The 27712-nt window shown below is 41.5% G+C and overlaps 1 protein-coding gene across 5 annotated transcripts; it reads left to right on the top strand.

The window, feature by feature from the left end:
* On the top strand, positions 1–27712 carry Hp1bp3 (heterochromatin protein 1 binding protein 3). 5 transcript variants are annotated; one of them, XM_041651561.1, is made up of 13 exons: positions 1–134; positions 5045–5237; positions 5620–5719; positions 7393–7546; positions 9565–9724; positions 12000–12143; positions 13341–13421; positions 14571–14722; positions 18860–18950; positions 21162–21321; positions 24108–24219; positions 25285–25419; positions 26019–27712. In XM_041651561.1, exons 2-13 carry the CDS (start codon positions 5142–5144, stop codon positions 26311–26313), a joined length of 1680 nt encoding a protein of 559 aa, XP_041507495.1. In that variant the 5' UTR covers positions 1–134; positions 5045–5141; the 3' UTR covers positions 26314–27712. The 5 variants fall into 5 exon arrangements, with proteins under 5 accessions (XP_041507495.1, XP_041507497.1, XP_041507496.1 ...); XM_041651562.1 differs by lacking the exon at positions 1–134 and adding an exon at positions 492–683; XM_041651563.1 differs by lacking the exon at positions 5045–5237.

Below are 27712 nucleotides of genomic sequence, written 5' to 3'. Positions count from 1 at the left end.
CAGGGGGGCGGGGCGGTAGAGCTCGGTGCCCGGCCTGGAGGACAGCGGTGTCGGAGTCGGCGGTCGGCGGCGGCGGCGGCGGCAACGCAGAAAGGCCGTGCGGATCGCGGGCGCCGGGTCTCCGGAGCTCAGAGGTAACTCGGGACGGACCCGGCACGCGAGAAGTGAGCGCGGGCCCCGGGCGCGAGTGGCGGAGGCCGCCGGCCTGGGCGCTGACGCCGCTGCTGCCCAGGCGCAGGGGGCGGGGCGCGGGGCCCGGGAGCCGGCGCCTTTTGTCCGCCCGCCCCGGCCGCTGCGCCCTCTCGCGTCGCGCCTGCCACCCGGCCCCTGCCCCTGCCGCGCAGGCCTCCGGGGCCCGGCGACGCGCGCTCCCGCCCTTGTTTTGTTTGGATTTGGGGAGGAGGGGCAGGTCTTCCCTTGTCGTGTGTGTGTGAGACACCCACCCCCCCGTGCGTCCCAGTGCGCATGCACCGGCGTGCAGCGCGGCGCCCGATTGGCTGCGGACTCGCGCATGCTCCGAGGCCCGCGGCCCGACTTCCGCCGCGCCCTCCCCTCGGCCTACTCTCAACGGTCTCCAAGCCGGTTCGAAAGATGCCGGCGGTAGTGACTGGCTGCGGCGGACCCGCCCCTTCGGGCTCTCCGCCCCCGCCGCCGTCGCGGCCGCCATTACGGAGCTCCCAGTGGTGAGTGCGCGGAGCCGAGGCCTCGCGGATCGGAGCGCGGGGCGGTCACTGCTCCGAGCCACCGCAGTCGTCCGCAGCAGCTCCGCGCCGGTCTCGGCCCCCGCTCCCCCCACCTTTCCCCCCCCCGCTCTGCTCTTCCGCCGTCGCGGGGCCTCCCGCGCCTTTGTCCTCGCTGCTCCTCCCGGCGATGCTCAGCTTCTGTGGGCGCTGTCGCTTTGCTGCCGTCGCCGCTGCCATGACGGCCATGCGCTTCCGCGTCCCCGCCTGCTTACGACTCCTTCATCCCCAGCGCGCTCCCTAGGCCGACGCAGCTGGGGTTGCCAGTGCCAGCCATGATGCCCGGGCCCGAGTTGATCCAGACTTAGGCAGTCTTAAGGCCCTTGACGCTAAACCCTCCCGCCCAGCCAGAATTGCCCATCACTTCTTCCGCGGTTTCTTACTGCACCTCTCCGGCTGTCCCTTGCCTTGGAGAACGAGAGTCTTTTATACCTGGGACCTTATGCGCAAGCATCGTAGAGTCACATAAAACTAGAGCGTCATTCTGCACTTGATCTTAGCCCAAAGGCCTAGAAGCGATTAGAGAAGCGTTCCATGTTTTTTTCCTTCATCAGCACAGGTATAAAAAAAAAAAAAAAACTACCACACACTTTTAAAAACGTCGGACCTCAGTTTCAGAGTAGTTTGCTCAAAACTTATTTCAAGTTTAGTTTTTGAGGCGGTCTCCCTGTATGTAGCCCTTGCTGCCTTGGGACTCGCTCTGAACCTGTTTCAACTTTCTCAGTGCGAGTGCTGGGAGGATTGGTGCCACTGTCATCTCAGGGTTAATGTGTAACAGCCTGAGGATTGGGGTTTGGGCCCTACTCTTCAAATGTTACTTGGAAGCTGGACAACTGGAAGATGACTAGGAAGTTACTGAAGCCTATGTCGCTGCAAGCCTTACCTCCAACATGTGGAGCCGTGTGCTCAGCCAAGATAGACATCACTCCATGCTGCATAACGAGATGGGAGAGCTGCCAGCAGTTACTGAGTGTAGTGTGAAAATTCAGCCTGGGAGCTGGTTGAGGTGTTTAGTGCCCCCTGTTAGTGACGTTAGGAAGCGTGTGTATTGCACGAGGTGTAGAGTGGCTTGAGAAGCTGGTGCCTTTTCTAAAGACCACAAATTCGAAAGGATAGCAGTGGCTTGAAACACATGCTGCAGCCCCAGACATACTGCTCTTCCTAATGGAGCAAACTACAGCCACGGATTGGGCTTTCCACTTCTGCAAGTCCTTTATTGCCTATAATAAAACAGTTTAGGCGTTTCCTTTGTCAAAAGTAAGTCTGTGTTACTGTTCTTACATTCAGCTAAAAAGAACCCAAAAACTTGGGGCCATAGGAGAACTTTATAAGCTACAGGTGAAAATATATTTTGGTTTTCACACCATATGAACCCATGTTAAAAAGCAATTTTTTATTCTTCTACAAATACTTTTTAAAGACTCCTCTTCTAACCCTGCTATGTTTTAGGCATCTGGTTTGTATCCATGGCTCAGTTGAAAATACTTGTTCCCTTTCCAGAGTAGTGTGCAGCTGTGATAACCAGCGTTGGGAAGGTGGGTTAGAAGCTAAGTCATCCTCTGCTACATAGCAAGTTTAAAGCCAACCTGGGCTACAGGAACACCCCACCCCCAAACCCCAAAACTCCCTGCTAGGGAGCTAATATAGCTGTCTGAAAGGTTTCATCATTCACAGTGCTATAACAGAAAATTCAGTTACAAGTTGCATTGATAGTGTTAATTAAAGCAGTCTGGGTTAACCATCCATGTAGCTTTGTTAGCTGTTAATGAAAAGTGAATTTAAACTGGGCTTAGTGGCTCATGCCTTTAATCCCAGAGACAGAAGCAGGTGGATCTCTGAGTTTGAGGCCAGCCTGGTCTATATAGTGAGTTCCAGGACAGCCAGGGCTACACAGAGAAACCCTGTATCAAAAACAAGCATAACTTATTACCCTATTAAAGAAGAACAAAAAATACTGTGGCCTTTTAGTAAATTAAGAGCTGAGGCAGACGTTTTTAAATATTTCCCCCAGGCTGGTCCGAAGGTAGTGAGTTATCTCAATTGATTGTTCACAGTCAGTTACAGACTGAACTCCTGTTCTATACTTTCCCCCTTCTCACTACTGCACTTGACTAGTCTTTAAAAAAAAATTTTTTTAAATAAATAAATAAATATTTCCCCCAATAACTATAGGTGTCTTATGACTTTTAATACTTTTATTTATTTGGGGTGGTGAGTTGTGGGCGTATGTTCAGCGCCATGCCTGTGCTGAGGTCAGAGACAACGGTTTCTCTTAACCATGTGGATGGATACCATGCTCAGGAGCTCTGTATGTTTTCCTTTACAGCATGTTTGTCCACCTCGTGGTGGTGTACGTTAGGAAGAATTCCTCAGCACTGTCACTTTACAAAGGATGATGGGATCCTAGTTTTTACTTTTGTATATGTTTGCTTGGGAAAATTCCACCTTAGTTTTAATTGTAATTTTCAGGAAAACACATTGCTGTGTCATTATTGCTTGTTGGCGTTTAAATCCCCATGCAAAGAACCTAAATAATGACCTGAACCATCTTGACCTTATTTATTTATTTATTTATTTACTTTTTTTTAATGGGGAATGGGGTTTGAGACAGGTTTTCACTATGTAGACCAGGCTGGTCTCAAACTCAGAGATCTCTCTGCCGCCTTTACCCTCTAATGCTGGGATTAAATGAATGCTTCACCTTATCAACATGCTTTGTGCTGTTAAGAATTTTAACTTGTAAATATTTCTACTTCACTGTAGGGGGAGTGGGTAGGTTGAGGTAGGACCAGGGTGATGTTGCACTTGTGCTCATCCGGTCTCAACCTCCCATACTGCAGGGTTACTGCTGAGTGCATTGCCCCAGCTTGCATTCTTTCAGTTCTCTTTGCAGCTAATAGAGGAATATGGAATTGCCGCTGGTGTTTGCAGATTTTTCTCTAATTGAAAGCACTCTGTTAATGTTTTATAATTTTACCCCAGTTTGCTGTGGCCTGGGACTATTCATGACAGGATAAAAGCTCTTCGATTTCTAAAAAGTTAGAGATTAAAGTAGAAATTAATTACTCCCATCTTTGTTAATTGCTCACTAGTGCATAGGCCTAAACACTTAAATATCCATTTTCTTCTATTAAGGGATTTTTATTATAGAACATCAGGGTCATATATTAGAGTTGTGTGCACATATGTGTGCGTGTGTGGAGGCCAGAGGTCACATACAGGATTCTTCCTCAGTTGCTTTCCATCTTAATATTTTAAGACAGGGTCTCTCACACTGAACTTGGACCTCACCATTTCAGCTACATGGGTTGGCTCTTGAGCTTTAGGGATCTGCCTGTCCACTCCCAGTGCTGGTCTTACAGATGGGCACCAAACATGCAGCTTTTACATGCGTGTTGGAGATCTGAACTCAGGTCCTCATGCTTTCATAGCACTTTACCCTCTGAACCACTACCACCCACATTAGTGGTTTTTTCTTTTGTTTGTTTTCTTTTTCTTTTTAAGGGCACAAGAAGGTAAATTTAGGTAACTGCATGAGGTTTGTGATTCTTTTTTTGTTTGTTTGTTTGCTTGCTTGCTTATTTGTTCACATGTTAAGGTCTATTCTTTAGCTTACTGTGGCCTAGAATTTAGAATGCAGTGCATCCCCCTCCTGCCTCAGCTTCCTGAGCCCTAGGATTTCAGGCATGAGCCACCATGCCTGACTTTTTTGTGGCTATTTGTTTATGTTCTTTTTTTCTATGTGCATTTGCTTACATTACACTAGGCCAAGGTCTTAGATGTATACTCTGTTCATCTAGGTGGTGAGCTAAACTCACCTCCCTGGCTCTTGGGGTTCTTCCATGTTAGATTCTCAGTAGTAATTTTACCCTTCGGTTTTCTCTTTAATGAGGGGAAAATTTTTACTCTCTAATGGAGATAGAGTTAAAGATTACAGATAATTTTCTTGACCTCATGTGAATGATAACAACAAAAGTCATCTTTAGTAAACTGATCCTTGGCTAGACCTGCCTTTAGTCTTCTTCCTAAGTTCCAGATGAATGGCAAGAGGGGTTGGGGGTCAGGTTCCTTAGCTCATTCTTGTCCTTGCTGCCTTGGTTCCTGTGGAAATTGCAAAGCTGCTGTGGCTTACGCGTTCATCTTAGTCGCTGCTTTACATTAATATGCTAACAATGTTGCTTTTTTAGTAATAACTAAGTCATCTGTAACTTAAAGTTTTAGTTATATTTATTCCCTTTGGAATATTGAATTTAGTTTAGTTTTGTTTCTATTGATCTTCACACCAAGTCTTTTCTGTGCTTTAGGTTGACTCTTCACACTGAAGCCATTAGGAAAAACCCTTGTGATTAACAGCAGAGGCTTCAGAGTGTCACCAGTATTCAGGCCTAAAAATTATTTTAAATGGCGACTGATATGTCTCAAGGTGAACTCGTCCATCCTAAGGCACTCCCACTTATAGTAGGAGCTCAGCTGATCCACCCGGACAAGTTAGGTGAGGTAGGGGCTGATGCATTCTTGAAGCTCACTCTTGGATCAATCCCTGACTTCAGGCTCTGCTGGGTTCTTCATAGATACAAAGTTCTCTTCATCTTCCCCTTAAATTCTTTATAAAACTTTCAGCCTTCTGAATTGATTCCACATTACCTATAACTTTCCGTTTAATGTTCTATCTCAAATGAATATTTTGAATATTTTCAAAATCATGTTTCACTTAAAAAAAAAACAGCTTGTTAAAAGTAATTTCAGTTTGTTAAAAGTAATTTGATTCAGATCCTGGAGTAGACTTGAAGAATTCTCCTACATCTTTGATACCCAGTTAGGTCCCTTGAGAGACAGGTATCTTTTTATCCTGTGTGATTATGGGCATCTGTTTTCTTAGAAGGCAGAGGATAGCACCATGCCGATACGTCGAACTGTGAATTCCACCCGAGAAACTCCACCCAAAAGCAAGCTTGCTGAAGGGGAGGAAGAAAAGCCAGGTAAGGTAAAGTAGCCACAATTAAAAAATTGAAATATTCCAGCCGGGCGATGGTGGCGCACGCCTTTAATCCCAGCACTTGGGAGGCAGAGGCAGGCGGATCTCTGTGAGTTCAAGACCAGCCTGGTCTACAGAGCTAGTTCCAGGAACAGGCTCCAAAGCCACAGAGAAACCCTGTCTCAAAAAAACCAAAAAAAAAAAAAAAAAAAAAAAATTGAAATATTCCTTAAATCTTTTTGGACTTAATTATTCTCGTGTTCATGATGAAATGTTAAAGAACATAGAAGTAGCAGATATTGGTATGTCATGCTGGACTGTGTAAGTAAAGAGTGTATTTTCTATTTGAAACCTTTTGTAAAATAAAATATAATGTTCTTGGAATTAAAAACAACAATGAGAAACAATTGGTGTGACATTTTAGACATAGTAGTGTCCTGGGAGAGATAGCTCTGGAATTCAGGAAGGCTTGGGCTTTCAGGATGGGCAGTGAAATCATTAGAAGGCCATAGTGAATCTTTTTTTTTTTTCTTAAATCTTTTTTTTTTTACATTTTTTTTTATTTATTATGTATACAATATTCTGTCTGTGTGTATGTTTGCAGGCCAGAAGAGGGCACCAGACCTCATTACAGATGGTTGTGAGCCACCATGTGGTTGTCGGGAATTGAACTCAGGACCTTTGGAAGAGCAGGCAATGCTCTTAACCACTGAGCCATCTCTCCAGCCCCGCCATAGTGAATCTTGTGGGCTGTAAAACATTGTGTATGATCTGTGTCAGTGGAGAGGATATGAGCCGGTTAGGACTGGAGGGCAGAGAACTAGGTCCATCAGCCTGGGGAAATGGTGTTCCTTCACGCTGTTTCTAGCCTCCTGTTCCAGCTCCCTCTTAGTCTTTGTCATGTGATCTTTTTGCTTTCTTTCTTTCTTTTTTTTTTTTAAATTTCTCCCCTGTACATCTTGGGTTTGCAGAAATGAGCACACCATTCTCTCCCTGTCAGGTTCTTCTTTTGAATCTGGATTTTATCTCAGAATCCTTAAGTGCTGCCCAGTTTGAGCAGTCATGCTTAAGGTAATAGGGAATGTGAGAGGCAGAGCTGAAAAGTACTGTTGATTATTTATCACTGCATCTCTGATAAGTGTCAGTTTACAGGCCGTGTAGCAGAATGATATATCATACTATGAAGACTGAAATGTTGCTTTGAATTTGAGGCCAGTCAGGGCTATATAGCATGACACTGTCCCAAAAACCACCACCAAAAACCAAACCCTTACATTTTTGACTCACTCATAAGAATTTTTAGAAATCATGTCCAAATTTTAAACTCTTCTTTTAAAATGTTTTTCTTTTTTGAGTTAGTCTTTAGGCTTGATACAGCAATCCCTGGAACTTGCTGTGTAGAGAAGGGTGACCTTGAAAACCCCTATCCTCACCTCTGCCTAGTTCATGCAGTGTTGGGTATTTTTCACATAATGGTCTGGGTGAACACTTACTTGAACAGGCAACTCATGATTTAAGATGGAAGAGGGTGCCAGTGCAATGGTGGCACTCTTATGCCACAGCCGTGTGATTCATTTTAGAATGCATCTGTTAATTTGAACAGTTGGCAAGCCTGTTATGTAACATGTCTTTGACGTTTATTGACTACTGGATGGGGTGGGGGGTTCTGTGTTTTAGAACCGGATGGAAGTTCCGAGGAGTCCATTTCTACTGTAGAAGAACAGGGGAATGAAACCCCGCCTGCTCCATCAAGTGAGGCGGAGCAGCCCAAGGGGGAGCCCGAGAGTGGAGAGAAGGAAGAGAACAAGTCTTCTGAGGAGACCAAGAAGGAGTAAGGCCTACGCTTTCTTGCTCTTTATAGCTGAAGGCTGTGTGAGACTGCAGGTCAGCTGTTCGTGCTGGGCATTCACTGTTTGGGCTTGCTTTGTGAAATCACTGTTGGGAAAAGTTTTACTATGCGCTTTTATGCCTTTTAGAGTTTGTAGTGTTAGTTAGCATGATAGTCTGAGTAAGCGTTTCTGTTTTCTGGAATGTGTTTTTGTGTTTAGAATTCCTTAAAGGGACATTTGATACTTTTTAAGCTTTGATAGACTCTCATTAAGAAGTGGTAACTACCAAAATCCTGACTTGAAAGACACTTCACCCTTTGTTATGTGCTTGTTAAAATATTCAGTCACATCATATCAAGAGCAGCATAAGCTCTGTATCTGGTGACACCTCAAGTGCTGAGGTACAGGTATTTGCCACCATATGCCTGTCTTTCTTCTAAAAGGAAGAAGTAGAGAGCAATTGAGGAAGACGGCCAACGTTTACCTTTGTCTCTGTGAGCACATCACATGTCCACAAACACAATTTCTTTTTTAACTATAGTAGTAATAGTTATACTTTTCCCATGTATACTCAGGAAATCTTTGATCTCCCCTCCCTTTTCTCTCTCTCTTTCTCTCTCTTTTTTTTTTGACAATTTCTCTTTGTAACACTCCTGGCTATACTGGAACTCACTGTATAGACCAGGCTGGCCTCAACCTCACAGAGTTCCGGCTGCCTCTGCCTCCCAAGTGCTGGGATTAAAGTTATGTGCCACCAACGCCCAGCTAAGAAGTAATTATCCCCATTTTTAAGAGTAAGGCCTGTGCTTTTTATTGGCTGTGCCTACTCTGTAGTATTTTAATACTTCTGTTAGGTGAGTAGATTACTGTTACTACTTAAAATGAATTCACATCATCTCTAGCCTCAAATTTGTTTATTCTTTACCTTGAAGGTAGTTGATGTTGTTTTTCTGTTTAGATGATTGAGACACTAACATCATACACTTAGGACTTTAAGATCTTTTCCCATATCCCATTGCATCTTTTGAAGTGATTACAAATTTGTATTATTATATTTTTTATGTGTATGGGTATTTTGCGTGTGCATGCCTGGGCACCATGGAGCCCAGGAGACAATGTTGGATCCCTTGGAAATGGAATTACTGATGGCTGTGAGCCATTTTATGGGTACTGGAATCAAACTCAGGTCCTCTGTCAGCCAGTGCTCCTACCCTGAACTTAACCCTCCAGCTAGAATTTTCACTTCATTCTTAGTGACAGCTAATGTGATTGCTCTTTCCTGTGCCTAAGAGAAACATCTTTCTAGCTCATACCTAAGAGGAATCTCTTGATTCAGTTATAGTACCAGAAAGTTTCTAATATCTTGTAATTTTTTGCTTATTCTATATATAAATAAAACAATTTATAAATGTTAAATTTGTATATAGATTAAATAATTTATACAATATATTATATGTAAATATAAGTTTATTTATAAGTATAAATAAATTAAAGCCTTCCCTCCCTTTCCCCCCCAGGCAAGTTTTCATATTGTACCTGTGGCTGTCCTGGAACTTGCTATCTAGCCTAGGCTAGTGGAGCCTTGAACTTAGGGTTACTGTGCTTCCCTAGTGCTGGAATTACAGCCCCTATACGTGGCTCTCCCTCTGTGACCTTTTTTTTTTTTTTCTTTATATGATTGCCCTTTGGTGTTAGTGTGCCATTGGTTCTTGGACCCCTACAGTACCAAGATCTGTAGGTGCTCAAGTCCTTTCTGTGAGTTGGTTTAGTGTTACATGTGATTTAGGTGTGTCCTCCTATATGTTCTAAACCTAATGCACTGAGAGTACTTTGTATACAGTTACTGTGCTATGTGACTTAATGATAGAAAAGAAAGTTGCGTGTTCAGTACAGATGCTGTTTCCCTTAAAGTGTTTATAGTCCTTGAGTGCAGAATGCAAATGTGTGAAGTCTGTGAGTACAGAATGTTGATTGTGTTTCAGAAGAATTCATCTTTCATAATGAAAACTCTGTTTTTCAGTGAGAAAGATCAGTCTAAAGAAAAGGAAAAGAAGGTGAAAAAAACAATACCTTCCTGGGCTACTCTTTCTGCCAGTCAGCTAGCCCGGGCCCAGAAACAAACACCAATGGCTTCTTCCCCACGACCCAAGATGGATGCAATCCTAACTGAGGCCATTAAGGCAAGTTGTTATTTCATGCAGTCAACTCAGGTTTGCCTTCTTCAGCTTTCCTTATTTGAAAGCAGCTTATTTTGTCCAGACGTCAGAAATCCTGCTTTGATGAGCACTTTTTTCCCCTTCTGAGGCAGGGTTTTTCTGCGTGGCCCTGCCTGTCATGGAAGTTGCCCTGTAGACCAGACTGGTCTTGAACTCATAGATCTGCCTGCCCCACTTCAGAAGTGTAGTGGTGGTGGGGATTAAAGGCGTGCCCCACCATTCCCTGAAAGCACATTTGTTTTTTAAAATTCACATTAAGGGGCTGGAGAGATGATTTGTTAGTTAAGAGCACTTGCTGCTTTTACAGAGGACTTGGTTCTATTCCTGGCACCCACATTGACTGGCTCATCTATAATTCCACCTGCAGGGACACATACACACACACACACATACATATAGAAAATAGAATCATTAGAAAACATGCAGAACTTTTATTGAAAGTTATTCTCTAGTTTTGTTTGTACAGCTGAGTTTCTAATACAAATATATCATACATATATGATTTATACAGCCCTTCCTTTATCATTCTCTCCCTCCTTCTCTCCCTTCCTCCCTCCCTCCCTCCCTCCCTCCCTTTTTTTTCTTTTTTTTTTTTGAGACAGGATTTCTCTGTGTATCAGCTCTGGCTGACGTGGAACTTTCTCGATAGATCAGGCTGTAAAGTCATGTGCCACCACTGCCTGGTGATATAAAGCACTTTTCATACCTAGAATAAGAAACTTCAAATCCTTCAAATCCTGTTGCTTTGATTCTTCACTAACCCTTTCAAAGTATTAGCCTTCCTTCATAGCGTTTTTATTAGCATATGTAGCTGTCAGGTATGTAGGGGGGGAGGTTCAGGGTGAATTTACTGATGGAGCACAAGCTGATTGGTCTTGAACTCCCTGTATAGTCAAGAATGACTTTGAACCTGTAATCATCTGCAAGATTATAGGTTTTTCCTGTTCGACCAGATGAAATAAGTCTGATCTTAGAGTGCCTTCATTATGTAACTCTTCCCAATATCCCCACTGCTGGGGATCAAATATCAGGCCTTGTGCTAGTTAAACCTAAGTCCCGTCCCCCGCCTTGTATTTAAAAGAAAAAGATTTATTTTATTTCTGTATTTCTGAGTGAGTTTATTATATCATATGAGTTCAGGAGCCCTTGGAGACTTAAAGAAAGCATTGGACTTGAACGCCCTAGAATTGGACTTACAGGCAGTTGTAAGCTACTGTGTTCATGCTGGGAACCAAGTACAGTTTCTCCACAAGAGCATATTGAGGTAGCTTTCCAGCCCCAAGACCTCTATCCTTTACGTAGTCTCTCTTTAAGAATCTCATGCAAAAAAAAAAAAAAAACACAAAAAAACAGAAAGCTGTTGTGCCCTGTATTTGAGCACTGGGCACCTGGGGCCCCTTTGTTTGCCGGGCTGTGGTGGCGCACGCCTTTAATCCCAGCACTCGGGAGGTGGAGACAGGCGGATCTCTGTAAGTTCGAGGCCAGCCTGGTCTAGGACAGCCTCATAAGCTACAACCCTGTCTCAAAAAACAAAAAAAAAAAAAAAGAGTTTTATGCAGCCAAGACAACATGGAGAAATTCTATAAATAAAATAAAAGGAAGTGGTGGCTGTACATCTGGAAGCAGAAGAATGATAGATACATGCATTTGTTTAGTTCCCGCTCTGCTCATACTGCCCAGGAGTCCCTGCCCAGGGAATGGTCCACTCAGAATTAAGATGGTTTGGGGGTTGACTGTTCTTGTTTTGTGGGGTTTTTTGTTTTTCCAAGACAGGGTTTTTCTGTGTAGTCCTGGCTGTCCTGGCACTTGCTCTGTAGACCAGGCTGGCCTCCAACTCAGTTCTACCTGCCTTTGCCTCCTGAGTGATGGGATTAAAGGTGGGCGCCACCACTACCTAAATTTTGTTTTGCTTTTTATAGACAGGTTCTCACTTTGTAGCCTACACTGGCCTTGAACTTGCAGCAGTGCACCTACCCACCTTATAGAGGTGAGATTACAGGTGTGAGCCACCATACTCAGAGTTTTGTGCTTCTGAAAAATTAAAATTGTTGCAGAAGTACTTGTTAGTGTTTTTTCTCCATGGCCTTTACATGCTTAAGTTGAGCTAGCTGAAGCACTGTTCGTTCTTCCCTACCACTTTACCATTTAGTTCACTTCTAAAAGAACTTATTTTGAAAATGATACAGAGTCTCTAATAAAAAATAACTAGTTTAATATGTATGGTTTGAAAATTTTATAGGCATGCTTCCAGAAGAGTGGCGCATCAGTGGTTGCTATTCGAAAGTACATCATCCATAAGTACCCTTCTCTGGATCTGGAGAGAAGGGGCTATCTCCTTAAGCAAGCTCTGAAAAGGGAGTTAAGCAGAGGAGTCATCAAACAGGTATTACACCACTTTAGAAAACTCGATTATGTCATATATTAGTTATGCTAAGTCCATTTCTAGCAAGTTAGGTTTATCTTTCTTTTGTTAAAGTAAGCTACATGACTAAAACAATTCAACTGGACCTAGTCTCACTATGTGAGGACAGACCTCAGATCCTGCTGGCAGTTGCCTTTGTAGGTCACTCTTAATAGAGCATTACAATGGTATGAGTTTTCTCTGCTTGCTTGCTGTTGGTTGGGTCTTTGGAGACTGGATGATAATGAAAATTACATAGCTCTAAAAATGATAATAAGGTTGAGAAATACTATTGTTGCATAACAGAAGATTTGCTTTTGTTTTAGGTTTGTTACCTCTAAAACTTAACGTATGTGATTCAACTGGATGCTTAATAAATTGACTTTTAAGTAGATTCGCCTCAATTGATTATTATTTAAACTATTAACACCTGAGAGCTAGATGGCATCGGATAAAACCTGAATAGAATTAACTCTCATTTCAAGCATAATCTGTGTAACTTTGTGTAGTTCCTCAAAGGATTGCTTAGAGTTGGAACAGCTTAGGGTGGGCATTGCAACTCCAGCTAGAACACTTGTCTGAGCACACATGAAGTCCTGATCACCTTGTCCTAGAATAAAACCACAACAACCTTAAGGCAAAAATGGACTTTTATCTCAAGTACTCTTCAGAAGTCCACAGTGATAAAAATAACCACTAAGATCCCATGATAGCAGAAAGAGCTAGTCTTAGGAAGTAGTTTATCACATTCCAAGAGCTCCTGGGGTTCTTTGATACTTTCTACAGAGTGTGATGGGGTATGTCTGTTCAACTCTGCCTAGGAACCCTCAGTGAGTAGTTCATTCAGTACGTATATGTTGAGTGTATTCTTTGTGGTGGGTACTTAGGGGTGCATATATACATAAAGTGATTTCTATTGTGTGGTGATTTCCTTTTTATGTGATTGATAAATCTATTTTATTTTTGTGAAATGTTTGATCATTAGATGAGTCTGAGTGACAGGATTATCCAGAGTTTACTAGTGTGGTGTCCTATCCCAAATTTTGCCTCTGACTCAATTGTTCTTTTCTCTCCAGATTTAAGCAGCACTTCACATTAGCTTTTGCTTCTTGCTCTGTAACCCTCTAGTGTGAAGTTACTAACTCAATACTGGAATGACTCAGATTATATTTACTTTAGGTCAAAGGAAAAGGTGCATCTGGCAGTTTTGTTGTGGTTCAGAAATCAAGAAAAACACCTCAGAAATCCAGAAACAGAAAGGTAAGTTTATACCACAGTTTGGGTGTTGAATTGTTATTACTATGACTGTAGACAGCAGCATTAATTGCATGCCCGTGAATAGTACTATTTGAAGTGCAGCCTTTCTACTGAGGGCTAGAGACGTTGTAAGGAATCCCCCAGATAAGTGTGAAGACCAGTCAGATTACAAACCTTAGCACTCCATCCTTGGTAAGTCTGTGGTCTTTAATGTCTTATATTGAATTATGGGCAGCTGTATGAATTACACTACTCTTTTGTGAAATAAATATTAAGCTTGAGGAAATATAAAAGTATATTTCTGCAACACGAGACTCCAAACCTCAGATCCCCTTTTTCTTCTCAGCTCTGTAAGTACTATCACCCAAAACAGTTTTATTTTTTAAAAAAAAAATGACTAAAATTTTTTGTTTTGCTTTGTTTTTTCAAGGCAGGGTTTCTCTGTGTAACCCTGGTTGTTCTGGAACTAGCTCTGTAGACCATGCTGGCCTCAAACTCAAGAGATCCACCTGCCTCTGCCTCCTGAGTGCTGGAATTAAAGGTGTGGTATCATCACTACCTGACATGGCTAAAAAATTTTAAATGAAGTAATATTTGTCTGTGTCAATGATGAAGATCTGTATCATTCTTATAACTCTGAAAGTTTTATGCCTTTTAAAATTTATTTTAATTTTACTTTTGAGACAGTTTTTCTACATATCGCTAGGTATCCTGGAATCTACCATATAAACCAGGCTGGCCTCAAACTCACAGATATCCTCCTACTTCAAGAACACTGGGGTTAAGGCATGCAGCACCAGGCACAGCTTCATACCTTTTAAAAATAGAATTCTCTAACACTTGGAAAAGAGCGTTGGTGGTGTGCTTCCTGGTGCTACACCTCATTGCTGGTCACTGGAGATGAAGAGAGAAAGTGGGTCTTTGAATGACTTGCTTCTTCCTTTTGGTTTCTCTGTGTGTTTTTTTATTCTTTGAATCTGAAATTGCTACACTCTGAACCTCATGCTCTGTTTTACTTGAATATGGGAGAAAGTACACTTTTCCATTTGCCAGTTGATTTGACAGTGATGCAGGAAAGCCCTAGAATTGTAGGTAGCATGTGGGCTGACAGCTTTCTGTTGTGTAATGATTGTAACTTGTGCTGTGTTGCAGAAGGGCTCAGCGGTGGATCCAGAACCACAAGTAAAACTGGAAGATATTCTCCCATTGGCCTTTACTCGACTTTGTGAACCTAAAGAAGCATCCTACAGTCTCATCAGGAAATACGTGTCTCAGTATTACCCTAAGCTTAGAGTGGATATCAGGTATTAGCTTTGCCCTGAACTCTAAAGCAGTGCATTTTGTTCTTGAAGAAGGAAACAGCTGACATATTAAGAAGCTTTTTTTTTTTTTAGGGTGAGACAGAGGTAAAACTTTCTGTATGGTTTTATTTTTTTGTCTCCAAATTCCCATGTTTTCTTTTTTATACCATGTGTAAGGAGTTTTGTTGTTCTTTTGTTTATTGTTTAAACATAAACTACATATTCTTACATGATCTTAACAGAGTTTAGGTGTCTTCTCAGGCAGTTCCAATAGCCTCCTTGATACCAAAGTCCTCCAGGTGCTCAAGCATACCTTTACATAGTCTTGTCTGTGAGTGATTCAATGTGCGTCTCCATGTATAATTTTTGTTGTTCTTAAGATAGTTCGTTGTGTTGCCTAGACTGTCCTCAGACTCATAGAATTTGTGCTTCTCCCTTAATAGTGGAATTATGCCTGGCTTCTGTGTGTTTAACTTTGGTGTACTGAAAATTGAAGCTAGGGCTTCACGCATGCTAGACAAGCCTTTTCCACATAACTATATCCTTCTTTACATTTTGTTTTTAGACACTGTTGCATTAAATTACCTAGACTTGCCTTAAACTTGTGATTCTCCTGCCTCAGCCTGCTGAGTAGCTGGTATTATAGGCCTGCACCACTGGTATTGTTCTCCTGTATATTTTAAATCTTCCCTAGAATACTTAAAATACCTAACATAATTATTATGTAAATAGGTTTGTAATGTATAAAATAATGGTAAGGGAAAAGTATATATGTATTCAGTATAGGTATAGCTACCCCCACCCCAGATGTTTTTGATCCAGTTGTTCCTGCAGAAAGTGCAGTATATAGAGTCATCTGTAATTCTTTTTCTCTTACTGCTTTTTTTGTTTGTTTGTTTTTTGTTTTTCAAGACACAGAATTTCTTTGTATAGCCTTGGCTGTCCTAGCACTAGCTCTGTAGACCAGGCTGGTCTTGAACTCAACAGAGTTTTGCCACCTAAGAGCTGGGATTAAAGGTGTGTGCCCCTACCACCCAGTTCCTATTGTGTTTTGTTTTGTTTTTGTTATTTTGAAAAGGCTTCATGTAGCTCAGGTTGGCCACAACTTGCTACATAACAGAGAGGATGATCTTGAGCTGCTAACCCTCTTGATTCCACCTCCCAAGTGATGAACTCACAGTTTGTAACAGCACACTCAATGGATGTGCATGTGCTTTTGGAATATATATGGGGCATGTATTTGTGTGTTCAGATGCATACGCACATACAGTTATCTGAAGTTGACATCGAATGTCTATCCTGATTATCCCACTAAACTCTGGCTAGTCTGGCTAGCCAGCTTACTCCAAGAGTTTTTTGTTTCTGCCTCCTGTAAGCTGAGAACACTGGTGGACCACCACACCTACTTGGCTTTTACATGGTATCTGGGGATCTGAGCTTGAATCCTCATACTTAAATGACAAGTATTTTACACAGTTGTAGTTTCTTTTCTGTTGCTGTGCAAAACACCATAACCAAGGCAACTTATAAACAAAAGTGTTTAATTGTGCTTATGAGTTCAATGAATTAGAGTCCATTTAGGCAAAGCAAAGGAATGGCACCAGTCCTTTGAAACCTCAAAGTCCACCTCTGACACACCTCCCTTAACAGGGCTACACTCCCTAATCCTTCCCAAACAGTTCCAGCAACCAGGAACCAATTATTCAAATATAGGAGCCCATGGGGACCATTCTTATTCAAACCACCACACCCACAGAGCCATCTTCCCAGTCCTTGTAATTCTTTTCCTGTTGGGCTAGAGAGAGATAGCTCCATGGTTAGGACTACTGGCTCTTCTTCTAGAGGATCCAGGTTTGATTCCCAGTACCCACATGGTAGCTCAGAGCCATCCAGGTCCAGGGGATTTGATGCCTCCTCAGGTACCAGGTACTCAGACATATATATATATGCAGGGAGAATACCCATAAACATATAAGTATTAAAAAGTAACTTTGCCATGCAGTAGTTATGCACATCTTTAATCCCAGCATTCAGGAGACAGAAGCAGGCAAATCTCTTGAGTTTGAGGCCAGCCTGGTCTACAGAGGGAGTTCCAGGACAGTCAGACTACACAGGGAATCCCTGTCTCTAGGAAACAAACAAACACAAAAACAAACTTTATGTCAGCTTTAGATACTCATTTTCTATTTGCTGTGACTGTGGGAGTAGATGAGGACTCTGGCTTTAATAGCAAATAGAAGCCATAGAGATGCCAAGCCTGATGGCCTTAGTATGGTCCCCAAGACCCACATGGTGTAAAGAGAAAACTGTCTTTTGATAATTGTCATCTGATTTACATACATGTGCCCACAAAAAGTAGTTAAAAACCTTTTTTAAAGGGGAGATAACTTAATAAATGTATAGAAATAGCATATCTTGGGGCTGGAGAGATGGCTCAGCGGTTAAGAGCATTGCCTGCTCTTCCAAAGGTCCTGAGTTCAATTCCCAGCAACCACATGGTGGCTCACAACCATCTGTAATGAGATCTGGTGCCCTCTTCTGGCCAGCAGACATACACACAGACAGAATATTATATACATAATAAATAAATAAATATTTAAAAAAAAGAAATAGCATATCTTCATCATTTAAACATAAAACTATCTTTGTGTGTGTGTGTTTCATGTGTTTGAGACAGAGTCTTAGTATTTAGCTCAAACTGCCCTTTGAGTTCACAGAAATCCACCTGCCTTTGTCTCTTCCTCCTGAAAGCTGGGAATAAAGGCTTATATCACATCTGGCTCCCAGAACATCTATACCAATCACTTAGGTTGTCATAGTTGTTGACCAGGCTGGCTTCCAATTCACAGAGATCCACTTGCCTCTGCCTCCCAAGTGCTGGGATTAAAGGTGTGTGCCACCACTGCCCAGTTTCCATCACCTTTTTATTGTAAATCTCTCCCTCCCCGCTTTTTTTTCTCAGCAGTCACAGTGAAGTCCTGACAACCTTTTAAAGAAAAAAAGTTTTTTTTACTGTGTGTATTTGTGTCAAGTACACATACCACAGAACGATTGTGGAAGTCGGTTCTTTTCTCTCTTTTTTTAAAAATATTTATTTTTTTATTTATTATGTATACAATATTCTGTCTGTGTGTATGCCTGCAGGCCAGAAGAGGGCACCAGACCCCATTACAGATAATTGTGAGGCACCATGTGGTTGCTGGAAATTGAACTCGGGACCTTTGGAAGAGCAGGCAATGCTCCTAACCACTGAGCCATCTCTCCAGCATCGCGCCCCCCCCTTTTTTTTTTTAAAGTCAGTTCTTCTCTTGCACCACGTGAGTGATCTCAGGTCTTCAGGCTTGACAAAGGCCTTTACTGACTAAGCCGTATCATTGGCTGCTCAGGTCTTTAAAGTCATTCCAGTGGACTGCTTTAATTGCTTTGTCATCATCATCATTGTCATTGACATTACAATGTAAGTTTGCTTCCCACAGTTATGCAGTCTGGAAGTCTGTGGTTATAGTGGATAAGCATGAGTGTTTTCTATCTATAATCATACTGTGTTAAGATGCTGGCAGGATCCCTTATTACTTTTTTTCTTTTGGGATGATAGAGTGTACATATTGGGGGACACACACTCATGTGTATACATGTGCATGTGGAGGCCAGAGGTCAACTTCAGATGCTATTCCTTAGGACCTGTATCAGTTACCACCAAAATGACTTTTTTAAAGTATTCTTATATATCCCACATATGAATTTGGTTGGTATGATTAAAGCCAAAACCTTTGTGTGACTTGAACAACATAGCAGGTTAGCACCCATTAGTGGGAAAAAGATGCCTTTGCTTTATTTAATTGTTCAGGGCATTCATCAGTCTGATGTTAGTAAATTACAGGGTTTTGTCACATCCTGGCAATTAGAAAAGTTTGTTCTGTATGGTAAGGATTATATCTACGTCAATAATAGCTTCTTTAAGAGGAAAAAAATTCTACTTGTCCAGGATGCCAGCTGTTTGGTGTTGTGTTTGTTCATTTTAACAGGATACTACACATAACAGGAATTACACGTTTAGATCTGGAAATAGGACAGCTCTTTCTCTGCAAGTTTTCTTTCATTAACAGATTTATCCCTTGTTTTTTTGTTTTTTCTCTGCAGGCCTCAGTTGTTGAAGAACGCTCTGCAGAGAGCAGTGGAGAGAGGCCAGTTAGAGCAGATAACTGGCAAAGGGGCTTCGGGGACATTCCAGGTTAGATGGTTTCAGAACCTCTTCTATTCTCAAACTGTGTTGAAAACTCTCAAAAATTTTGTTTATATGTATTAACATCTATCAGTATTTACTAAATAAGAAATTAAAACTCAGAACCAAACATGGTGGCACACACCTGTAATCCCAGGCCTCAGGAGACAGATGTAGGAAGATTTCAGATTCAAAACCAGCAAGCTATATAGTGAGGTTATATCTCAAAATAGAAAGAATTGGAAAGATAACGTAGCAGGTAAAGGAACTTCTACCAAATCTAATGATGTGAGTTTGGTCCCCAGGACTCATGTGGTAGGATGAGAGAAGCAGCTTGTCCTCTGACCTCCACACATGTGTCATGGCATGTGTGAATCCACATACATACACATAAATAAGTAAATGTAATAATAAACTTTTGAAAATCTGGATATTTTACACTAATTGTTTTGTTTTTTGAGACAGGGTTTCTCTGTTTAGCCCTAGTTGCCTTGAAACTTCTTCTGTAGACCAGGTTAGCCTTAAATTCAGCTCTGCCTGTCTCTGTCTCCTGAGAGTTTACATAAACTCTTAGGTGTTTATGTTAATGCTTCAGACTGCCTAGGTGCAGTATGCTGGGATGGAGAAGCCAGAGAATCATGTGTGGAGATTCCTCCTCGACTGTTTGGTTAAAGGCAGTGTGGGCCACTTGACACTGTTTCAGAACCAAAACAAACTATCTTTTTAAATTAATTTGTAAAAAAAATAATAGTAACTAGTTGCTCATGCTTTACTCATAGCATTGAAAAGGCTGAGGCAGGAGAATTGCCATGAATTCAAGGTCAGCTTGTCTACATAATGAATACCAGGACTGTCAAAGATGTGTAGGAATAAAAAATAAAGCACAAACAAAATCCTACAATACTAAACCCTTACATGCTAAATAATATATTATGTCATGAAAAATACCTGTCTTCAAAAAACTGGTTAAGAGGAAACACTTTCTACATTTTGCTAATGTTTTTAATGTCCAGCTTAAGTAGGAAAGAGTAGTTGTTTTAATATATTATCGGTTTATGAAGAAAGTCAAACCTCGTGCAGAAATACTTAAGAAAAAGAGATAACTTTCCCTGGGTGTTGTAGTGCTCACCTTTAATCCCAGCTCTCAGGAGAAAGAGGCAGGCTGATCTCAGGGTTATAGGTCATACCTGGTTTACAGAGTGAGTTCCAGGACAAAGAAACAAAGAAACCCTGTATCAAAGAAAATTTAAAAATTGACCATTTTTTAGGAGCACTTTTTTTTATAGATAAAGGTTCCTGGTCAAATATAGAATTTTAAATATTTTTTCTGCTTTTGTGGATTTTTACTTTTTTGAAACAGGGTCTCGTGTAACCCAGGCTAGTGTTGAATTTTATATGTAGTTGAGGATGACTTTGAACTTCTAATCCTCCTGCTCTATCTCCTAAGTCTTTGGGTTGTGGGCATATGCTACCATCGTTTATGGGATGTTGATGTTTGAACACAGGGCTTCATGTATGCTAGACAAACAATCTGCTGAATGAGCCATATTTCCACATATATGTTTGAGGCCAGACTTTGATACCTGAAGCCCTGTCTCAAAAAATAAGTCAGTACTGTAAAGCATTCTTGTTTTCTTTTCCCATTTGACTTATTGTGCTGGTTATTGGGGTGGGGGGGTGGGGGGGTGGGTGTGTGTTTTAGACAGGGTTTTTCTATAGAGAACCCTGCTGCCCTGGAACTTACTGTAAAGACCAAGCTCATCTCAAACTCCTAGATCCACCTGCCTCTGCTTCCAAGTATGGGAGTAAAGGCATGTGCCACCATGTCCAGCTTTATTGTTAGTAATCCTTATTTCTTAGTCTCTGCCTGGAATTATTAGGCCATGTAATTTCCTGTTGTATGATCCCTTATATATTTATCAATATTTTTCAGGCCCAGGGCATAAGGATATCAGTCTCTTTGGGTTTACAGTATCTCTTGATGTTTTAGGAGAGTTGAAGGGTTTGATGGGAGAAGAAATAATCCAAAAGAGGGTTGGGACTCCTCAGTTAGGTTGAAACCTGGTGAGTGGGAGGAGAAAGCCCTGATCTGATAATTCATTATAAAACATATCTGTGCTGATGCAGGAGCTCCGACCCACCTGGTGCAGAGGAGTCTTGTCTTGACCTGCTTTGGGAGAGTGTTGTCTTGATGCTTTTCTCTTCCTCCTTGGAAAACAGCTGAAGAAATCAGGGGAGAAACCCCTGCTTGGTGGAAGCCTGATGGAATATGCAATCTTGTCTGCCATTGCTGCCATGAATGAACCGAAGACCTGTTCCACCACTGCTCTGAAGAAGTACGTCCTGGAGAACCACCCAGGGACCAATTCTAACTATCAAAGTAAGAGTCAGAGCTCTGTGCATTATATGGGATTAGAGAAATATTCTCATAAAGATCATGCTGCTAATGTTGAAGCATTGATTACTGACTAACTAGAAACTAAGAGGGGAGGCATTACAGATTTGTCATTTATAAAAAGAAACAGAAGCAATCAAGACTTGACTTTTACTGATTGATTTTTATGTTTCTTAAAGAGATTTTACTTTGATTATTTTTATTTGCGTGTATGTGTATATGTTTGTGTGAGTGTATGCCATGTCTCTGGTACCTGTAGAGGTCAGAAGAGGGTGTTAGATCCCCTATAGCTGAAGTCATATGTGCTTGTAGGCTGCCTGAACATGACTGCTGGGATTAAACTCAGGTCCTGTGGAAGAGCAGAAAGGCTTTTAACTGCTGAGCTATCTCTGCACCCCTTAGAGGTTTCATTTTTGAGATAATGTCTCTTTGTCTCATATGGCACTCGGATCCTCGGGCCTTTCAGGGGCTAGATTTCTGGTATTACTGGGGCTTTTCATTTATTTGCAGTTACTCCAGGCTGTTATTCCTTATGTCCTATAACAAGATGTCGTTTACCTTAGGAAATTACATTTACCAGAAGTAGTACTTTGAGATTAGAGATTAGTTGTAATTCAGTTCCTAACATTTTTGAATCTTCTGGGAGAGAGTGGCAAGGTTGGCCCCTTATCAAAAGCTCCTAGGGAATTGTGTAAGGATTTACTATCAAGGACTTGGAAATTCTGTAACTAACAGAAACAACAAATTAGCATATTTTATCTAATTTTTTTTAAAGATTTATTTATGTGTTTTGCCTGTGTGTGAGGAAGTCCATTGGAACTGGAGTTACAGAGAGTTATGAGCTGCCCTGTGGGTGCTGGTGATTGAACCTGAGTTCTCTGGAAGAGCAACCATTGCTCTTAACTACTGAGCCATTTCTCCAGTCCCTGTTTAAGTAATTTTTTGCATGATATGATGGTACATGCAGGACAGATAGTCTTAAATATAGTCTTACATAGTGCTGCTTGGGAGCCTTAGGTAAGAGGATCACTCAAGCCCATTAGTTTGAGGCCAGCCTAGTAAGAAAAAAACATCCCATCTCAATTTAAAAAAAAAAAAGGAAAGAAGAAACACAATCTTGAAGTGTGAGGGAGTTTTTTGTTTGTTTGGTTTTTGGTTTTCTTTTTGTTTTGGTTTGGGTTTTTTTTTTTTTTGGATTTTCGAGACAGCATTCTCCGTAGTTTTTGGTTCTTGTCCTGGAACTAGCTCTTCTAGACCAGGCTGGCCTTGAATTCACAGAGATCCGCCTGCCTCTGCCTCCCGAGTGTTGGGATTAAAGGCGAGCGCCACCACCGCCCAGCTGGGTTTTTTTTTTTTTTGAGAGAGGGTCTCGCTGTGAGTCCCAGCTGGCTTAGAAATTATCATACAAACTGGGCTGACCTCCAACTCCAATCTGCCTGCCTCCTCAGCACTCAAGGTAAAGGCATATACTATTGCACTTGCTCTAAAGAACATTCTTTTCTCTTCTTTCTCTTTTCTGTCTTTCTTTCTGCCTTTCTTTCTGCCTTTCTTTCTTTCTTTCTTTCTTTCTTTTGCGGGGCGTGGTGACACACGCCCTTAATCTTAGCACCCAGGAGGCAGAGGCAGGCAGATCTCTGTGAGTTCGAGGCCAGCCTGGTTCACAGAGTAAGTTTTAGGGCAACCAGACTGGTTATACTAAGAAACCCTGTCTCAAAAAAAAAAAAAAAAACAAAAATGAAAATAATAGTTTTCTTTTTTATAATGTAGAGTCTCCTTAAGTAGCCCAGGTGGGCCAGGTGGTGGTGGCACTGATCCCAGAATTTGGGAGGCAGCAGACCTCTGAGTTAAATGCCAGCATACAGAACAAGAACTATGGAGCAAGTTCCAGGGCATAAGGTTATATAGAGAAACCATGTCTTGGGGTAGGGGAGAAGTAAAATAGCCCAGGCTGGCTTTGAACACAAAAATCCTTCTGCCCTAGCCTCCCAAGTAGCTGGGTAGACACCACCACAACCATCAGGAAGCCAATTTAGTAACCTTTTCAGTTTCACTCACACCAAGGCTTGTATTAATTGAATTATCCTACTGTTCTCGATGTGTTTCTGCATGAGAATTCTAAGTCCTCAGGAGTCTTACCTCTTTATTTTTAAGAAATTTGTCCTGCTTATCTTTTTTTGCATGTGCATTATGTCTCTGTATATAGTTAGTATGTTCATGTACACATGGCACACGTGCCATTGAGCTCCATGAATCTTCCTGTCTCCACTTGTAGTTCTAGGGTTACAGATGCGCACTGCCATGTCTGGTACGAACCTTGACTCGGGCACTTACCAGTGGGGTCATCTGCCCAGCCCCTGCCCATCTTTATATATAACTCTGAGGTGATATCAGTATATTTAGAGGTTACACATTAGATGCTTAGATGAGTAGAAGTGACATTTTTAGCTTCAGGACTGTGATTACCAGTTATGTACTACCCGAGAACAGGACTCTGAACTTGTAGACTGCAGACACTGATCCATTCTAATGGAATCAATAGCCTCTTCTGTGAAAAAGTTTTTGGCTCAATGGATTCTAATGTCTCTCTGTACTTTGGCCAAATATATGGGCACAAAAATAATTGTTTTAAGAACTAATTACTACATTTAGGCAGAAAGGACTTAGATAGATAGTATGTGTGTTCAATGTTAACTTGGTTTGCGTTTAATTGTGGTCGATTTCACCAAATCTGAATATCTAAACTTTTCTTTATTCTTGAATTTTTTGTAAAGTGCATTTGCTGAAAAAAACTCTGCAGAAATGTGAGAAGAATGGGTGGATGGAGCAGATCTCCGGGAAGGGGTTCAGTGGGACTTTCCAGCTGTGCTTCCCGTATTACCCCAGGTGAGCTCCCAAAGTGAAGCTCTGGCCACTGTAGGCTTGAATCTGCTTCTGGGTTACAGCCTTGGGTTAAAGAGCTTGCCTCGTTACTGTTACTCTGAACTGGAACTATCTGAAAATAACAACTACAAAAGGTTCTTTGTAGGACAGGCATCTCTGCCGTCCTAGGAGAGCTGTAGGTTTGCGAGTTCTTGGGAAATCAACTTGATGCCATTCTTAATCTTTTTAAATGGTAGTAGCAGTCAGATTACCAGAGAATTAAATATTTTAGTTGTCTAGAAAATCAGATGGGAATACCTTTGCCTGTTTCCATAAATCATAGCTCTGCCTTCTTCAAACTTTTATTTGAAAAACTTGTCTCCTATTCATGATGTATTTGTCGAAACAGTAACAGGCATGAAGCTCTTAACAGCCATGCATCGTTCTGTGTATTGGTACTGGAGCCCTCTGCCTTTCCATTTCTAGGAAGACCATAGCCTGAGCTGTGGGCTCTTTTTCGGCAGCTCTACATTGAGACTTGCTTATATAATTCTTAAAAACAAAGACATTACTTTAGTGAATGTACACATGAATTTTTAGACATTAAATAGTAGATTGAATAGTTAGGTCATATACGTGTTTTAATTTATGGACACACTATTAAGAAAAGTTAAAGAGGAGTGTAGAGAACAAGATTCTTGCCCAATTTCTCAAAAACTTTGAAGAGCTTTAGCTTTTGAGTTACTTGCTGGTATTGTGAATGCAAAACATGGTGACTATTGTGCAGACCCCTCGCTGCTGTGTATTTGGGGGCAGATCCACAGGGCAGAAGGTTCGTGACTGCTTACTACAGGATGGACCTTTGTACTGCATGATGGTAGGAAGGGGGTGAAATATGATGGAGAGCTTTCCTGGATTTATGTTGACTTTGTGCATATGTTCAAAGTAGGTTAAATTCTAAACAGATATGTGTAACCTAATGACGTTTTTGAGGGAGTATGTCTAGAATTGGCATGTCTGGTGACAGGCTCTAGGGTCACATTATTTTCCTTGTCCTACATGAGACTTTAACTTTTTCCCCCTCCTTAGCCCAGGAGTTCTATTTCCAAAGAAAGAGCCAGATGGTTCTAAGGATGAGGATGAAGATGAAGATGAGGATGAGGATGAGGATGAGGATGAATCATCAGAGGACTCTGAGGATGAAGAACCACCACCCAAGAGAAGGTGTGAGACAAGGAATCTGTTGAGGCAGAATAATCACTATCTCAAAGCTAAAGATGGATAAAATTCCAGCTATCAGGGAGGCTAAGGCAGGAAAATTGAAAATTCATGGCAATTAATGAAACCCTCTCTCAAAAAATAAAAGATCAGGAACATAGCTCAGTAGTAGAGTGCTCGCACAGAGTGTGTCTAGTATCACTCAGAATCCAGTGGTACTAATAGGAGGGGCTGAGCAGAGGAATGTGTATTAACCACTGAGATCCTTCTCAGATTCTCAGTAATATTTAAATGATCTCCCTTGAAAATTCAAGGATTCCAAACTTCAGGCAGTGTGAATAAGTAGTTTCTTGTTTGTTCAAACATAATATACATGTCTGTAGTTTATTCAAAGAAAAATAATTCCATACTATCTTAAGAAGTCATCTGTAGACTTCCATGAATCAGTTAAATTTGTGTATACCCTGTATGGAGAAATCAAGTCAAATTTCTGTTTTTAACATAGTGATTTCTGTATAAGCTATTTCTCTTAAAGCAAAAAGAACTTGTCTTGGCAAAGTGACTGTCCTGCAGAGTGAATACCCTTTATTCTTTTGTTCTCACAGCTTACAGAAGAAAACTCCAGCCAAGTCCCAAGGGAAGGCTGCATCCATGAAGCAGAGAGGGTCCAAGCCTGTGCGTAAAGTCCCTGCTGCCCAGAGAGGGAAAGTGAGGCCGCTGCCCAAGAAAGCCCCCCCCAAGGCCAAGACCCCTGCCAAGAAAGCCAGGCCCTCACCCTCACTCATCAAGAAGTCGAGCGGGAGCTCCTCAAAAAAGCCCACAGCCAGTGCCAGAAAGGAGATGAAACTGCCTGATAAGGGCAGATCTACCATGAAAAGATCTTTCAAGGCAAAAAAGTAAATTTTATAGGAAAAAAAGGGTATCATGATAGAATTCAAAATCTTATTTTATAAGGTCAGTGTGCATTTGTTTTTTTGTTTTAGTCATGACGCTTTCAAATTTTATTTTTTTTTCTTCCCATATGAGCATTGTGGGAAGGAATATAAACAAACCAATGTAGACATTTGTTAGCTTTAGGTACTGTTCTCAGTGCCTGCCTTTTCATCATCTTCATTTCTGCAATAATCCTGGACTTTGCTGAACTACGTAATCTACCCTATTCCTTTTGCTCCTCTTAATCTCAACCTTCATTTTTTTTTTTTTTTAAATGGTCTGATTTGGGTTTTTTCCCCTTCAAGTTAATCTAAACAGTTGCAAAGACTTAGATTTGTAGTAAGCACCAACAGGTCAGGTGCTGGAAGTCACAAGGAGGCAGGCACACTTCAGAAAGGCATTGCCTCTGCCTGGAGACTTCGAGCTGTGGTGATTAACCCCGGCTATGAAGTCACTCCACTCACCATTCTCTCCAGCTTGAACTTTGGAGAAGCCCTCGTCTCTGTGGTCCTCTAGATTCTAAAGATCTCCGCTCCTTTGGTCGCCCTGACCAATTGCCAAGCACGCTTTGCTGCCCAGAGCATTGTTCCCGTAACAGCAAGCACAAATTGTCTGCACCACTTGGTTTTTGACTGAAGGGGAAGTACAGGAATACGTGGAATCTGATTTCTGGTGTTGCTTATATTACCAAAAATGACAGAATATTCTTGATCAAATGTCTAGATATATTTTTAATATGTGGGGCATGAGTTGTCAGTCCGTTTGCAAGTTTCCATTACTAATGTAGAAATGTTAAGTGATAAAACATATAATTTGCTAAAATAACCAGATTTCAGATTCACCTGTGTGCCCCCCCTTTCCATAACACTTTTGATATTAGGCAAATGGTTTCCTTTTTGAGATATTTTAACAGAAGAGAGGAGAGGGGGAAGAGCAAATGAAGCTGTACTACCTAACCCTTTTTGTTTGTGTTTGTTTTAGGATATTGTGAGGTTGTGTAAAATAGCACTAGCTTTCTACTTGAGAAATACAGTTTCTGCTTATCATTTATTCCTTCCCTGTAGCACTTGACATTTTAATTGTCTTAAACTTTTGATGTACATCCTCTGGCCCCTTACATACTGCCAGAGGAGAATGTGTTTGTTTGAGATTCATTCCACTTGCAGTGTCTCCTGGGATCCCAGCAGCTTACATATGGCTGGGAAACGGATTTGAGAAAATGGGCTTGAATTGGGTGATAACCTGTGAGATCCCATCATGAGTCATTGGGATTTGTGTTGCATGTAAGGCAATCTTTCCTGTTGTAAATCTTCCTTTTTTATGTACATATATTTTGAGAAATATGAATAAACATGGAATTTTAAAA

This window comes from Microtus oregoni, unplaced genomic scaffold (assembly GCF_018167655.1).
Source record: "Microtus oregoni isolate MIOR12 unplaced genomic scaffold, Mior012 000005F_ref0000423, whole genome shotgun sequence".
Taxonomy (NCBI): Eukaryota; Metazoa; Chordata; class Mammalia; order Rodentia; family Cricetidae; genus Microtus; species Microtus oregoni.
Note: the sequence above shows the minus strand (reverse complement) of the source record. Positions and strands in the feature narration are given on the sequence as shown.

Excerpts from the sequence above, each read along its gene's own strand:
- Hp1bp3 (XM_041651561.1), top strand. The coding sequence starts at position 5,142 with ATGGCGACTGATATGTCTCAAGGTGAACTCGTCCATCCTAAGGCACTC. Across the intron at positions 5,720-7,392 it reads AGGGGAGGAAGAAAAGCCAG|AACCGGATGGAAGTTCCGAG; the intron begins GTAAGGTAAAGT and ends TCTGTGTTTTAG. Across the intron at positions 13,422-14,570 it reads AGAAATCCAGAAACAGAAAG|AAGGGCTCAGCGGTGGATCC; the intron begins GTAAGTTTATAC and ends GCTGTGTTGCAG.